Source organism: Lotus japonicus, chromosome 2 (genome assembly GCF_012489685.1).
Source record: "Lotus japonicus ecotype B-129 chromosome 2, LjGifu_v1.2".
NCBI classification, from domain to species: domain Eukaryota; kingdom Viridiplantae; phylum Streptophyta; class Magnoliopsida; order Fabales; family Fabaceae; genus Lotus; species Lotus japonicus.
In genome coordinates, this window is record NC_080042.1 from 64,990,697 (window position 1) to 65,007,553 (window position 16,857).

The 16,857-nt window shown below is 39.7% G+C and overlaps 1 protein-coding gene across 2 annotated transcripts; it reads right to left on the reverse strand.

Moving 5' to 3' along the window:
• Nucleotides 1-521: 521 nt before the first annotated feature.
• LOC130738875 (caffeoylshikimate esterase-like) lies at nt 522-9,885 on the reverse strand. Of its 2 annotated transcripts, XM_057591059.1 has the most exons (9): nt 9,727-9,885; nt 9,427-9,604; nt 8,838-8,867; nt 8,385-8,511; nt 8,140-8,286; nt 7,758-7,888; nt 7,358-7,498; nt 7,122-7,220; nt 523-930 (listed from the first exon to the last, which is right to left on the reverse strand). In XM_057591059.1, exons 2-9 carry the CDS (start codon nt 9,571-9,573, stop codon nt 703-705), a joined length of 1,050 nt encoding a protein of 349 aa, XP_057447042.1. In that variant the 5' UTR covers nt 9,574-9,604; nt 9,727-9,885; the 3' UTR covers nt 523-702. The 2 variants fall into 2 exon arrangements, with proteins under 2 accessions (XP_057447043.1, XP_057447042.1); XM_057591060.1 differs by lacking the exon at nt 9,727-9,885 and having other exon boundaries at nt 522-930; nt 9,427-9,709.
• Between the last annotated feature and the right edge of the window lie 6,972 nt (nt 9,886-16,857).

Here is a 16,857-nt window from a genome sequence, read left to right on the forward strand (position 1 = left end):
TCCCGGGCAGGATTGAGCAGGTTCAATCATCACCTTGCAAGTTTGAAAAACCTACAATTGATTCTAAAATCAGAAATAAATTTAGGGAGAAGCTTTTGTGAATAGCTTCTAGTTGTCTACTAATTATGAAGAAAGAGAATGAATTAGGATTTGCAGTTATATTTTCTTAAATTTTTCAAGATCAAACGACTTATATTTAAAGAGACTGATTATACATATGAAATCTGATTTTAAATCTGAACCATCCATCTTGATCCGATGGCTACAGACCTATGGGCAAGACAGCCAGCGAGAGGTCTTGTCTTCGCCTTTCATGGAGAGCTAACTCTCTTTTCTTTCGTTTCCGTATTTCTCTTCTATCACCAGCAGTCATTGCAGTGAATTTAGGAAAATGTCATTGCAAGGGAGCAGAATCCAAAGAGTTGATCCAAACAAGCATAAGCATAAGTATGCAGAAAACAAAAGGTTTTTATGTGAATGTGATCAGCAACATTGAATAGTAGTGCAGAATAGAAGCTTTGTTTTTTCCACAAAAAAAAAAGCAATCAAACACCTGTAAATTGCTGCTTTCAAGCATGAACATTAAGTAAAAATTTGATTGATTCGTTTAACATCATATACCATACAGTTCCGGCAATAAAACACGAATTTATAAAGCTGAGTTAATGGCTTGGTTTGCTTCAAACAAGTATTACAAGATGTTTAATATTTGTTTTTTCTGCTGCTGTGGTTGTCAAGCCAAGATATGAGATCACCAAGCACGTGGAATATAGTTTCATCAGGCTCACCTTCAAGCAGAGTGTGGAAAGCATCCTTATAGAGGCAGAGTTTCTTGTCCTTCACTTTAGCTTTCTCATACAAAGCCTTGCTAGCTGATGGGTCAGTTATTATATCTGCCTCTCCATGCATGATCAACAGTGGCAGAGAAACCTGAAAATTATAATTCTTTAGTGGGTTTCATTCACAGACAAAAAAATTCAACTAGAAACTTATGCAATAGCTGAAGAATATTGTTAAATAGGACATGCCATGGCTCATCATGCAGTTTTCAAAGAAGTTTAAACATAGTGCATGTTTGAATCTGATGGAAACCCAAAACAGAAAATAGAACTGAAGGAATGAAACAGTAATCAGGATTGTTTATTGATGAATTGGAAATCGTTACAGAGAAGGAAAAGCCTTTCCTAAACTGACCAGAGCCAAGCTCCTATAGGAAGCTATTGCTTCCTACTCATTACTACACGCTCAATGATTTCAGAATGCCCTCCCTACCTCTCACTACCTTCCTTATATTATGGAATGGATTACAATCCTACCTCCCCTCTCTCTCGCCAGCTCACCAGCTGTGCTGTTAGTTAGTTACTACTCCCTTTGTCCCTTTTGCCCCTTCTAGAGTATACCTTCCACTCTTTGGGCTTCGACCCCACATGGGCTAATGACTCACTTGGGCCAGCTGCTGGATCATAGTTCCTAATAATGCCGCCGTCTGAACTCACAACCTTGTCCCCAAGGTTGAAGTTTGGGTATAAACTCATGATGGTGAGGGCATCCTCCCAGGTAGCCTCCTCAGCAGTTTTGCCTTGCCATTTAATTAGTAGCTGCTGAATGGTGTCACCCTGCAACTTCACCAGGCGAGTGGCTAAAACAGTGTCGGGTGTGTCCTTGTCATCACACTCGCCCTCCAATTGATCTGGCAAATCTGCTTCTGCAGAGTAGTCCCCAATCGCCTTCTTGAGCAATGACACATGAAACACAGGATGAACTCGCGATCCTTCTGGTAAACGTAACCTGTAAGCCACCGCACCCACACGAGCCACGATAGGATAAGGCCCATAGTATCGGGCTGCCAGCTTTGCATGAACCCGGGTTACTACAGATTGTTGACGATGTGCGCGAAGCTTCACAAAGACCCATTCCCCGACAGTAAATGATTTTTCAACCCGCTTAGTGTCAGCTTGTGACTTCATTCGACCCTGGGCTCGCAAGAGTTGTGCCTTCAACTGGCGCAGAACCTCATCTCGATCAACCAATTCACGTTGCACTGCGTCAACCCTGGTCTCCCCGAGTCCCCAACGTGTGATTGCTGGGGGTTTGCGTCCATAAACAACCTCGAACGGGGTCATATGTGTGGCTGAGTGGTAAGATGTATTGAACCAATACTCAGCCCAATGGATCCAAGTTGCCCACGTTTTAGGTTGATCAGCCGAAAAACAACGCAAATACGTTTCCAAACAGCGATTTACGACTTCCGTTTGTCCATCCGATTCGGGGTGGTACGCGGAACTCATATTCAACTGTGTGCCCTGCAACCGGAAAAGCTCTTTCCAGAAATGACTCATAAATACTGGGTCCCGGTCGCTCACAATGGTTGAGGGAACTCCATGCAAACGTATGACTTCCTTGGCAAACAATTCAGCGATGCTCTTCGCAGTATAGGGGTGCTTCAGCGGAATGAAGTGACAGAATTTGGATAGGCGATCCACGACCACTAGCACTGCCTCGTATCCCCTGGATTTAGGTAGGCCAGTTATGAAATCAATCGAGAGATCTTCCCACACCTGATTTGGGATGGGTAGAGGCTGCAGCAAGCCTGCGGGCGATGAGGCCATGTACTTTTGTCTTTGGCATGTATCACAGCTACGAACAAACTCTTGCACCGTGTTCTTCATGCCTACCCAATAGATGTTGGCCGCGAGCCGCCGATAGGTGCGGAGAAATCCGGAGTGCCCGCCATGTGGGGTGGCATGAAATTCCTTTAACATCTGTGGAATTAGAGAGGAAGTATGTGACAAAACCAGCCTCCCTTTGTACAACAGAATCCCCTGCTGTAGACTGAATTCCGGATGAGTTGATGGGTCATTTTGTAACTCCATGATCACATGCTTAAGTTTTGCATCCTGCTGAACCTCTGTTGCTATCAACTGGTGATCTTCCCAGCGCGGGTACGTGCACACGGTCCTGATCTCACCATATTCCCCAACGCGCGATAGCGCATCTGCTCCCTTATTTAACTTCCCAGGTTTATAAACGATATCAAAGTCATACCCCAATAGCTTCGCGGCCCAATTCTGTTGTTCCCCAGTAATAATCTTTTGATGGAGCAACTCTTTAAGACTCTTCTGATCAGTAGACACAAGAAATTTCCGTCCCAATAAGTAAGGACGCCAATGCTGTATCGCCAAAGCTACTGCCATAAGCTCTTTCTCATAGGCGGACTTAGCGAGGTTCCGTGGTCCTAAGGCCTTGCTATAGTATGCTATGGGTTTCTTGTCTTGCATCAAAATCGCCCCGAGGCCACACCCTGACGCATCACACTCAATTAGGAATTCTTTCTCAAAATCTGGAAGTGCCAAAACAGGGGCCGTTGTGAGCTTCCCTTTTAGAGTTTCAAATGCATTTTGTGCTGCAGCTCCCCACTGAAAAGCATCTTTCTTTGTCAAATCTGTGAGTGGCCTTGCTATTTTCCCATAATCCCGAATAAATTTCCTGTAGTAACCGGTTAATCCAAGAAAACCTCTCACCCCTTTTACATTCTTGGGCACGGGCCAACTCTTGACACTCGCCACCTTGCTAGGATCAACCGCCACTCCCTGTGCTGAAATCAGGTGCCCCAAGTATTCAACTGAGTCTTGCGCAAACTGACATTTCTTCTTGTTTGCTGTCAAGTGTTGCTGTTGGAGGAGTTGTAAGACCTTCTCAAGATGCAATAGGTGCTTTTCCCAATCGCTGCTATACACTAGAATATCATCAAAAAATACAAGCACTCCCTTCCGGAGCATGGGACGAAAAACTGCGTTCATCAAACTCTGAAACGTCGATGGTGCGTTCATGAGACCGAACGGCATTACGAGGAATTCGTAGTGCCCTTCATGGGTACGAAATGCCGTTTTATGCACATCCTCTGCCCTTACGCGAACCTGATGATACCCCGACTTGAGATCAAGCTTTGAGAAAAATTTAGCACCATTCAACTCATCGAGCAGCTCTTCAATTACAGGAATGGGAAACTTGTCAGGGACTGTTACCTTATTGAGTGCGCGGTAATCCACGCACATACGCCATGACTGGTCCTTCTTCTTGACCAAGAGCACTGGACTGGAGTAAGCGCTTGAGCTATGTCGTATGATGCCGGCTGACAACATCTCCTGAACCTGCCTTTCAATTTCATTTTTATGGGTATGGGGATAACGATATGGTCTGACGTTGACTGGTCCCTGCCCTTCCTTTATGTTGATACAATGCTCTTTGCCTCGACTCGGGGGTAGCCCCTCCTGAGCTTCAAACACACTGTCATACTCTTGCAACAACTTCTGCAAGCTTTCCTGTTGCGCTGCCTCTAGATGCTGACCTTTGGGAACCTCATGCCGGTGCTCCAAGAGTCCAAACGCTAGCTTGCTGTCAAGGTCAGACCTTCTCAGGATGCTTTGCAACGCCCCCATGGAACTTCCGCCAGCACTAAGACCCTGTAGCCTTACCCACTGTGTGCCGTGCCAGAAACTCATAGTATGCTTTCCCCAATTAGCAATTGTATCTCCCAACGTCTTGAGCCATTCAATTCCTAGCACAATATCAGGGCCTCCCAGATCAAACAAATGGGGTGTGCACGAGAACTTGTAATCCCCAATCTCCAGGTCAAGCTCCTTACACTTACCTCTGGTGTGAGTCTGGAAACCATCTCCCAACTTGATGGACATCCGTGGAGTGTCTTCCACTTCCCAGCTCATTCGTTGCACAACCTTGTGGTCAACGAAATTATGAGTGGCTCCGCTGTCGACTAACACGAGCACGGGCACCCCTCGCACTTTTCCTTGTAGCCTCATGGTTTGTGGCGGCTCACCATGGTCGACGAGATTGCACAAACTCATTATACTTAGCTCACCATCGACCTCGTCTTCCATCTCGTTCATCTCTACGGCGAGAATGTTCCCATCGCCGGCGTCGTCGTCGCCGTCTTCGACGAGCAGCACTCGGAGTTGGCGATCGGGGCATTTGTGCATTGGGTGGAAAGGGCCTCCACATTTGAAGCACTGACCCTTTTGTTTCCGCTCCAATAATTCATGATAAGTGAGATGGGAGAATCCCCTGTCACGTGGACCGGCCCTCCTAGCTTCTGTTGTTGCCTTGGGGTCTCCTTTTGGGCCACCAAAAACTGGTTTATTAGTAGTCGCGGGCCCATTATCCTTAGCGCCTTTGACCCAGACCCAATCGGTGCTTCCCGGGCGACCCGGCCCCGGGCGATCGCCAGTCCGAAAACCCGCTCCACCAATCCTCGAACTACGGTTATAACCCGACCCGGCTTCACCCCTTACTTCCTTCTCCACCGCCCGGGCGATCAAGAGCAATCTTGAGCGGTTCACTCCGCCCATCGCCACCAAGCTCCTCGCCTTTCCCCGTATCTCTTCTTTCAGACCATGCAAGAAGTATCCCTGGTATTGCTTCTCAGGTAATTTTGGGATTTGGGCCGTCAAATATTCGAACTCGGTAATGTACTCCTCCACCGTACCTTTCTGACGCAACTCAGTCAATTGCTCGTACACGTCACCGTCGCCGTGACCGCCATAACGCTCCAGAAGAGCTTGACGCAACTTCTCCCACGTCAGGGGAGCTTCTGATTCGAGCAAAGAGTTGTAAAAATGGATGGTGGGTCCATCCATGCTGAGCTGAGCGAGGCTCACCTTGACCTCCGGTGAAGTCTCTTGCACACGGAAATACACCTCCGCGCGTGAGATCCAGCCCGCCGGGTCTCTCCCGTCGAAGATCGGCAACTCTACCTTCTTTACTGACTGGCGAAACTCCGCCAACGCATCGCCGTGTAGAGGTTGCGTTCGTGGTCCTCCTTCGTTCGCTTCAGGTTGCTCAGGAACCTCAGCGCTTGAGCTTTCTCCCTTGTCTCGGTTTGCACTTGCATCTTCCCTGTGTGACATTTTTCCTAACGATCGTTCCATCATCGCAATCAACGATGCAGGAAGATCCTTCATCGCCGTCGTAACAGCTACCAGCGACGTTCGCATCTCAGCGAGCTCGCCTTCAAGAGCATCAAGCTTTGCTTCCATCGAGTTTGTCGTGTGTTTGGATTTTCTGGGTGGCATTCACTGGTTCCGGCGAATCAATCCGGCAGGTCGGACCAATTTGATGGAAACCCAAAACAGAAAATAGAACTGAAGGAATGAAACAGTAATCAGGATTGTTTATTGATGAATTGGAAATCGTTACAGAGAAGGAAAAGCCTTTCCTAAACTGACCAGAGCCAAGCTCCTATAGGAAGCTATTGCTTCCTACTCATTACTACACGCTCAATGATTTCAGAATGCCCTCCCTACCTCTCACTACCTTCCTTATATTATGGAATGGATTACAATCCTACCTCCCCTCTCTCTCGCCAGCTCACCAGCTGTGCTGTTAGTTAGTTACTACTCCCTTTGTCCCTTTTGCCCCTTCTAGAGTATACCTTCCACTCTTTGGGCTTCGACCCCACATGGGCTAATGACTCACTTGGGCCAGCTGCTGGATCATAGTTCCTAATAGAATCCACATTGGAAAACCCCAATGAAGTCAAAATCACAGTGGACATAATCAATTTCTCTCAACTTTTACGACTACCCACCATGATTTTGACCTCACCGTGGTTTTTCACCGTATATCCAGACATGCAAATAGTAGAATTTAGGAACAGGAAAGGCACTGTGATCAGAAATTTGGGATATTTACGCTCAAAAACCTAATTCAATTTTTTTTTATCCTACGCAAAAGCACACAACTCTGATATGTCAAGGAATTTACTTACCATTGACAAAATTGTCAATGAAAATGAGGTTGGTTCAAATTCATGGCTACTTTCATGGTTTTAAGAAACTCTATGCATGGCATCAAGTTCCAAATCTCATGATAAGAGTGCTTAGGCAAGAGTTTATGAGAAACTTGGGAAGGAGTACTTTAAAATTCCTATACAAGATTATTACTTAAAAGAGTTATCGCAATTATGCTTTTAAGTTTGAGTTATGACTGCAATCATCACAATATAAATAAAACTGAGACCAATTTGATATTCAGCATTTCATATTTCTTCATATTAAGGAATAAAGGAGATTAAACAGTGTTAAAAGCTAGCTGATAGGGTTTACTTCTTCCAATCGCTGTTCTAGTTTCTGGGTGGCCTTAAGCAATTCCAATGCAGTTCCCAGTCTTGGTTTATCCTTGTAGAGCAACACATTATAGGGTGCCTGTGGAAAATTACTCAGAGAAGTCATTGGTAGAAGACAAACATGGATTATTATGTCTTGCATTTAACTTCAATCTAATTCAAGCATGTGGTAATAATCTAATATGTTTATGTAGATGCATTAGCATCAATACTCACCAATTGTCTCTTTTTCGCATCTCTATATATATTCTCCTTCACCTCGTCTTTTTGTGGAACCAGCTTAGTCTTGGGGAAAACCTTAGCTATACCAATTAGTATCTGCTTCACCAGCCAATGTGGAATCATATCATCTGCAAACTACTCAAGAAAACTGGTTAGCTTAATAGTATAGAGATTAAGCAACATGGATCCTCTACAGCCATATTCTATGAAACTCCCTGCTACAAATTCTTGGTCCTTGATTTTTATATTAGATGGTTCAAATTGATTAGTAAAAATTATAATTGGTCAAAAGTTTCATACACTTATCATTTTGATGCTGCAGAGGCAGTAGAGGGTCCAGATTCGAGATTAAGCAATAAATCAATTTTACTTGTATCTAAAATTGAAGGGATACCTTGCACAAAGGTGCAATAAGAGCAGCACCATCCCATGCAGTTGGTTGTTTGAAGTGAATTTTCAAAGCAATGGCTCCTCCCATAGACTCCCCTAACAAGAAGCTTGGTAAATGTTGGTACTCCCTTTGTTCTGTCATCCAAACCCACTAGGATTAATTGCAAACAATGAAATTGAGAAACCAACTTATGGATTTGTTGAAGTAGAGTATTTAACACATGCAAACATTTGAAAAATAAAACAAACAAAAAAATGGTATCATAAAAAATGAGATCAAGGAAACATAGTTACTTGTGACCTGAACAACAACAACAACAACAAATGTCTTATCCCAGTAAGAGAGGGCACTGTGTGACTTTAAATCAAGGAAAATTTGATCTTACCCTTAATTTTTGAGAAATGCTCGACGACATCATTAACTAGATTTTCAAAGCAAGGAATGTAACCATGAAGACCATCTGAAAGGCCAAATCCAGGGTAATCCATTGAAAATACTCCATATCCAGATGATGCTAACTTCCTTGCAACACCTAATATAAAATGCATGATAAAATGACATCCAATTATCTATCAATTTTCTGCATACATTAATAAAACAAAATCTTATTTATCATAGATATTTTCATGCCTTCAAAGTAAAATGTGCAAGTGTCTGCGTAACCATGACAGTAACAAACAACTGCTTTCAAAGGAGATCTTTCTGGTAGCCAGCTTTTAGTGAATATTTTTAATCCTCTGGAGTTCACTTCATAAACCTGCATAAATATATTTGAAATTATTCACTAAACTAATTCCAAGTCCTTCTGTGATACTACAAACTGGAGAAATTCATAAAGAATGTTAATTAATGGGTAATTACACTAGCCACTCATGAGATCAGTCCTTATTTACATAAGCTTTGCCTAATCTGATTTGAAAAACTTTAATCACCTTTTCATAAACTGATTTGAAAAATTCTATTCCCTTTTTTATTTGACATACACTTATGGAAAGATGAACTACATAAGGGACATGATGTAGATATCATCAAAGCTCAAGATAACCAAACAATTTATACAGGAAATGTTAAAGAGTACTTTACCTCTTTCATCTTCACCCCATCTGCTGGTAACTGTGGCAAAGCACAAAATCAGAAATGAGCTACAATTCTTTCTGTTTTGCCATTTTATTATATGAAATAAAAATTCGTGAACTAAGTAGTCAATGCAAGGACAGTTAACCTTAACTAACAAGCTTAAGACTTTGAATTTCAGTGATCAGTAGAAACCTTAGAGTACTGTATAAGGCATTGATTTCTTTATATTGGAACTCTAAACCCAGGAACATAGATCCTTTTTTGTGATTTTGTTGGTGTAAAATTGAACTTTTAATTAAAGTAAATTAAATTAAACTGAAGTTACAGACACAGATACACAGGGGGTAAAGGAGAGCTAAATTTCATCTTACTAATGATTTTATGAAAGGATTAACTTATTTTTTATTTCAATTATCTTACTGGATCATGAAAAGAGAAAAGTCAGTTATTTATTTTAAAAGTTTTGTTTTTCACTCTGGTTTTATTGTTGTTGAAGTAAGTGTTTTCAGAAAAGAGAGAAAAAAAAATTGAGCAAAAATATAAATAGGCAGTGATCAATGGCAAGCTGAATGTGCTGAGAAAAAGGATCCATTACCCGGAATAGGCAGTGATCAATGGCAAGCTGAATGTGCTTAAAAGCTTCACGAGCACGGCGCCTAGCAGGTGCTTCATCCATGTTGGACATGTAAATATCTTGCAACTCTTCAAAATCTTGCATTTCTCCCTTACTGATTTCAGCCATTTTTCTCCTTACTGTCACTTTTTCTACCTTGCTACAAAATGTGACATTATATATGTATGCATATTAGAGATAGAGACATAATGAAAAATAATGGGATTCAAAATCATGAAACAAAATAGCAAGAGAGTGTGAGTAATGTGCCAAGTTGAGTACTGGAAATGTGTCCCCCTCTCACAGGTTAGCAGCCAGCAGTAGTAGGAGAGGAAGTGTAAGTAATGAGCAGCTTGAGAGAAGTTCCTAAAGAAAAGGAAGTGACAGGTGACCAATGGGTAGAGAGCAATACAACACAAGAGTTTGGTTTCAGAATTAAATTAGGAGTGGCTGGGGAGTCAATAATTTCTCACCTTATACATTTATGATTGCCATCTACTTCGACTTCTCACTTTCCTTATATATTACACTGTAAATGCATCTCTAATTTCCAGCCTATGTTATGTGATATTAATTAATTACCTGCAATAAGTAATCTATTAATATTTCAAAAATATAGAACTTAAAATATAATTTGTAACTTCAATGAAAAAAATTATGCTCTAACAATACAAGTTCAATTAGATTTCAATTTCATCTTTATACATTATTCTTGTGAAAATGAGATTGCTCGGTTCTCCTTGCCTTTAGTGTTGGTGCGTGGTCTTGTTTGGCTTTGCTTGCGCGACAGAGCTGCGTTGACACAGTGGGCGATGTACCTGTAAAAACACTTTGACGCTCAAGTTAGTAAGAGAGTAAAGAAAGATTCTCAGGATCTAAGAAGAACTCAGAGTATTGCATAATGAGCAAAGTTTTGGGTAAATGAACGACTACACCTGTATTTATAGGCTTAGAGTCTATCGTGGTTGTCTCTGCAAGTCGTTTGGAAGCCTTTTAGATGGTCTTCCGGGAGTTATTAAATGGGTCATCATGTGTCGGTTCGCATTAGCTGGCACGAGAAGTTGCTTAATTGAATAATCTATTTCGTCCGTGTGTACGGTGCTCACTTAATTGTGAGACTTTTGGGCCAGCTGAAATGCCACTATGTCTCACGACTTTCTGGGCCGGCCGGAACACACATAATAATTCAAATTAAGAAAGAGAAAACAAAATGAGAAAAATGTACATGTAAATTATATTATTATAAGCAAAGATATCCCAGAGAGTGGGGGTATTAACAAACCATTAATAAAGCAGTCAAGTTGATGACTGAACAATGAGAAGTAGTGATCAGTAGCAAGCATTTGAGAGTGGTATGAAAAATGGGAAGCATTATATACAAATCTTGATGTCTTTCTCTTAGAACCAAATATGGAGTCATAGTATTGATTATGGGATGGGGGCACATGCATAGTTAGACCAAAATCAGCAATAGGAGCAGATTCAGAACTGATGAAATATCATATGCAAATACAAATAAGAAAGAAATTTTTTGGCTCAGGAATGGAGTTACTCATTAAATGAATTCGTTTCTACTTTAGGAAGGTGGGTGTGGTCATGTTCCATGTTTTCAATGTTTTTTTTTGAAATTGTTTTCAATGTTCAAACAAAACAACTAGGATATCTGGACCAGATTGCAGCCCCGGTTTTTGTACCTTTTTAATCAGATTTACATTTTTTTACAGAAATAGCAGGTACATGCATAAATTTTCTTAGGGTTAAATTATTTCATGACCACTTTAAAATGAACTCAGCTTTAGTCCATTGTTGAAGAAACCTTGGGAAAAAACTGGTTTTGGTCATTGCCCTGAGTCTAGTACATTGCTTATGTGTCCGGCAGATGTCAATGTGGCAGTGCCATATCATCTTCTTTGTCATGTGGAAAATGACATGTCAGATGATATGATGGATGACTTAAACCAAATTAAATATCACTAATTTTAATTTTAGAGGGACAAAAACTTTCTTAACTCATAGCATTTTATGCAAATTGTGAAGGTAATTTAACAACCACTAGAGAAGAAAATTTGGCTTTATAAGGGTTATACTCAAATATCATAATCATACACCTTGCGGACAAAGTTACTCGTGGAAATGAGCTTTTAGCCCTCCACATTAGCAAAAAAAAAAAAAAAGTTACTCGTGGAAATGACAATTTATCTTAAATTTTTCACAATAATGGTTGTCACTACCAAACTCCAAATTGCGACTTCTATGGGTACTAGGGTTTAGGATTTAGTTGAATACGTATATGTTGCTTGTTTTGACTCAAATTGGAAATCAACCAAAAGATCATTATTGAGATTCTCACTGCAATTTCCTCTTCTATGTTCATAACCATAGTAAAAATTTGGATCTTTCGGTGTTTGAGTATTAATATTAGTAAAAAAATAGTGATGGTGTGTACAATTGTTTTATTGACAAGTTCTTCAACACCTTTGTTTCTTATCCACCCTTCTTCATCACTAAATGCAGTAGTGATACATCTTACTTTTGGAGTTGAATCAGAAAGGTTTGAACAACTAAATAAATTATATGAAAGATACCTGCAATTTTAAATAGATAAAATATAAATATTTATAAAAACAACAAATATACATTAACAGTTGCGATAAGAAGTTGGCCCCACGATTGGTTCCTGTTGCTGCAAGTGCTTTTTGCTTCTAGCTCTCCATAATGTTTTCTTAAAAAACATTCAGCTGCTCTATCATAGCATATGGCTCCACTGAAACTTGCATTTCTTTGTTAATTTCCATGCAATGTCTCTCACTATTTTATCCTATAAAACATTTCACGATAAGTAGTAGTAGAATCAAAATATTAAGAGACCAAATGAGAAGTTAGCTCGAGGAAATGCTAAAAGAACTGGACAATTCTATTATAAATGTGGACAATTTCATGTACTGGACATAGAAGTTTTGACAACTAGCAACATATTATTATAGCCTTACATCTAAAATTGGAATGTAGATGACAACACTTTTGCAAGCATAAAGTTATAAAGTAGCTCAATGTGGATGACAAGCATCATAGATATTAAGCAATTGACTTAATTGCACTTTTGATCCCTCACTTACATGATGGTAGAGGGTAAACTTGGCTCTATGGTATTCAAGATCCATGCGACCAGCATGGAGTGCGTTTCGTATTGTTCTTGCCCATTCTTCATAATTATCACTTTTCAGTTCGGTGAAATCAACATCCCTGGATTGGTCGAAGGATGCAGATAGTAAGAAGAGACGGAGGCTGATTCTTTTCCATTCATCTCACCACTCATCTTTTCCTCGCCATTCTTCTTTTTGCTATCTTCTCCACCTGACATGGCGGTCGTTTGTTTCTAGAGCCTTTCTCACGTTTAGTGAGTCGAGACTCTGGATACCATGAACAAATATTGCTTGACAGAGGAGTTCTCTGTTGTGTTTTATCCACAATCAAATCACACACTTAAAAAAGAATTGTTTACATAATCTTTTCTTTCCTCATTAATCGCTGGCCTCTTAAAAAACAAAGTAAAGAAGATACACTTTCAATTTGATAATTCCTCAAATTGGAGACTGAAAAATAATTAATTTTTTTGGTCCAGGTTCACCAAATACAACTCATAAAACTGATGGGGAAGTGGAATAGCAAGTTTTCTTGATCGAGTAACTCATGGCGAACCATTCTCAGCAGAACCAAATTGTGAGGCAGAAGACCGCTTTCATATAGCAAGGTTGAGATTGAAGTGGCAGGCTCACCAATTAATGAGATGTTATGAGCCATAACATTGACCTGAACATCAAAGTGGTAACTTGTAAGAGACTGCAACAACAAGCAGATTGAGGAAAAGAGTGGATAAGTTCAAAATAGACAAATTGAGTAGTGTGAGCTGCGAAGCTGGAACAAAATCATGTAAGCTCACATATAAAGTTTGGTGATGTTCAGTTCTTGTGTGTGACTATATATCATAGTTAAAATAAATAAATGTGATAGATCAAGTTTTTTGTATGTGTTTAATATTTTATGGAATAAACTTACTTTCTAAGACTCTTTAATTGAACACTTGAGTTACTTAATGAAATACCAACGAGTTTTGAGTACACTAAGCTTTCTTTCCTAAATTCTTACAAGGCTACAACCAATTATCAAGTGTTCAAAATTAGCTGCCTTAAAATTGAAACATACAGAGAAAGGAAATTGTAGACACCTATATTGGCATAAGCAGCTAAACAAAATCTAGACACCTGAACCAGATTTGCTAAAAAACACCACACCAAATTATGCTTAAAAAAAAACCGAATATGGAACAACTCTGGTACAGAGTAAACCAGACTAAATCTGCAAACTATTCATAAACCACTAACTGACATAGTGAAGACCGGAAGAAATATGCAAATATCAAAGATTTCCCCATTTTGTCTGTATAATTTGTATCAAGAACCATTATTTTTCCCTGATTCCCCCCTTTTTCACAAACAAATGAAGCTTCAGCACAAAACATCCTTTAAATATACCACCATATGGCTCTACATGAATAAGATTCCTAATAATATCACTATTGATACACCAATCAATACCTTTACCTACAACAATACAACATCAAAACAGCATCTATACAACTAAACAGTACCAAACCAGTGTCACCAGTTATGATAATATTAAGTTCATCTTTTTATGAGGACTGAGGTATTATGACAATATTAAGTTCATCCTTTTAAGTTTCTATCAGTGATGAGACTACTACTTAAGTTGTTATATGCTAACTGCTATATATAGAGACATTAGCACATGATTCCACATTAACTAGGCACACTATAAATCAGCAGTTAGACAACAACTACAAACAAAATCAGAACTAAACCATAATCTGATCAGACAAACCAAAGATCCAAATTTCTAAAATAAGACTATATTATATTAATAAAGTGCATAAGAAAGCTAGCAAAATCTAAAGTAACAAAAGTAATGTCACCTTGTTTCTACCAAGGACTAGGAATGAACCACAAACATCGACAAGAGACGCGTAAAGAGGGACAGAGAGGTAAAGCTCCAAAGCTCTTATCCTTCAAAGCGAAGACCCCAAGATCATTCTTCACCAATGGATCAAACACATGATATTTGCTTCTAGCGCAGAAGAAAACCCGATTGCCTCCATGAAGGTTAATTTCCTTAGCAGAGATAACTTGAATTCGAGCGCAATCTATCAACAAAACACGATCACCCAAGTCATCAACCTCTATCCATGTAGGGCGAGGGCCACACATGTTTACAAACATGAAATCCTCTAGTCCGCGAGCATGCTTTACTTCTGGGATTCATAAAATGAGCAACAAACAACATCTCATCCCCATCTCTTGCCAACCTACACTAATAGTAACCTAATTCGTTTCGAATTGACTTTGGTTCCAGTCTTTCAAATGCAGCTGAATTTCTAAGATTGAAAATTGTCAAAGAAGATGACGTATATGAATTCATAGCATATAATTTCCAATCAACAATTACAAACTCGTCAAAAGGAAGTGGATGATATTGTTTTGGAATTAGAGTCCATGGCTTGTCAGTGACCTTGTGAAAAAGCTAACTGCTGCATCCATCGACGTAGTTTCCTTCTATCGGTTATATTGGAAATTAGAGGGAGATAAGGAAGGGTCGCACAAGCCACCACAAGAATTTCTTCTGATGCAGAATCTAAGAACGTGAGTTTAACAGAAACCTCCCTTGAAACATCACCATCACGAAACCTTGGAAACAATGGCAAATGTGGGAGCTCAAACTCTTCACCAGACAATGGATTGGAAAAGAGAGCCAAATTATAAGTCTGGTTTTCGCTATAATAGACTTTTTGGAACACCAACCATCCTTGCACGGAAAAGACCCTATCAAACTCGAAATTAGCCTTCAAAGTTTGCGTTGGGATGGTGTAAAAGGTGTCTTCTTGTGTGATGTCTAAAAGAGTTGCGGGTTTGTTGATGAGAAATTTAGGAGGAAGAGACATGAGGAACGGGAATTGAGGAGCAGGGGGACATGTTCCCTTGGTTGCGACAGCTTCATCAACTGTGTGTCGCCAAGACCGACATGCTCCTCGACACTTGAGGTAATCCACCAAGGTTAGCTTTCGTAGACTCTTCCAACAGTTCCGGTTGGATATCTGACCAACCACCGTTTCTCTGTTTTCGAAGAGATTCTCCAACCAAGGTTAGCTTTCGTAGAATCTCTTCCAAAGTCAAAGTCAAGTGTGCTAATGGCTATATATATATATATATATAGACATTAGCACACATGACTTTGACATTAGTCAGACCAAATCTGTAAACCAACTTTGATCTGAACCATAAGCTGATCAGGTCATCATATGCGGCAAACCAAAGATAATTAAAGCTTCATCAAAACAAAAGTTGCATCTAAACAAGATACCTAAACCAAGCACAAGCACTTAAACAAAATCTAGACACCGGAACTACATATGTGAAAAAGCGCCACCAAATAACACAACAAATCTGGTACAATCCAATAGTGATCATTTGATAATGTCTATATCACTGTATTGCATGAACTAGAGCTTTAGATAGGACATACATACATACATTGGAAGTAAATATCACCCTCGCTTTTCTACCACGGACTAGGCATGAACCACCCACAGTGTAAGGATTCCTGTAAAGAGGGATGGAGAGTAGAAGGTTTTAAGCTCTTATCCTTCAAAGAGAAGACCCCAAGATCAGGTTTGAGTGTGTATGTGTTTAAAATAGAGAACAAAACATAATTGCCTCCACTATGTTTAAAGCAGGAGTCTCTGTGCCACAATGTAATAAAACCAGAATTTAAGAAGACATTTATTGCAGTTGTACACTATACAAAGTAACAAAAGTGAATTTGTTTTGCTCTTGATCTCTTAGTTCCAAAAGATTATTCTTTGGGTGCTCTAGTGCAAATACTTAGTATCTGTTCTGATATTGCATATACATCAGTCCTGAATATCATGGATATTTGGATCTTCTTCGAAGCTTAAGAACTGGAGATTGCTCCTGATATAGAAAGCATCATGACTATTTCCTGAATCAAGCATTCCTATGTTATTTAGTTTCTTGGTTATTGTCCTGCATAGTCCAATAGAAGGTTCAAAGGGCTTATTTTCATAGTGAGCCATAATAAGTTGTTAATTCAATGGGGTTATTTCTTTAATTGAGTGATGAAAAATGATCTTATATATGGCAAACAAACCAAAACACATCTAAACCATAGTCTGATAAGACCAGAAACCAAAGATCCAAAATTTTAAAATAAGATTATATTAAATAAGAGTATCTTAATAGAGTGCAAAAGAAAGCTAACAAAATCTAAAATAACAAAAAAAGAAAAAGAAATGCATTGGAAGTAAATATCACCCTTGTTTTT

Coding starts and splice junctions, on each gene's coding strand:
- LOC130738875 (XM_057591060.1), bottom strand. CDS start 9,573: ATGGCTGAAATCAGTAAGGGAGAAATGCAAGATTTTGAAGAGTTGCAA. Junction 8,512..8,837: donor ATGGGGTGAAGATGAAAGAG/GTAAAGTACTCT, acceptor ATATTTATGCAG/GTTTATGAAGTGAACTCCAG. Junction 8,287..8,384: donor TTGCACATTTTACTTTGAAG/GCATGAAAATAT, acceptor ATTTTATATTAG/GTGTTGCAAGGAAGTTAGCA.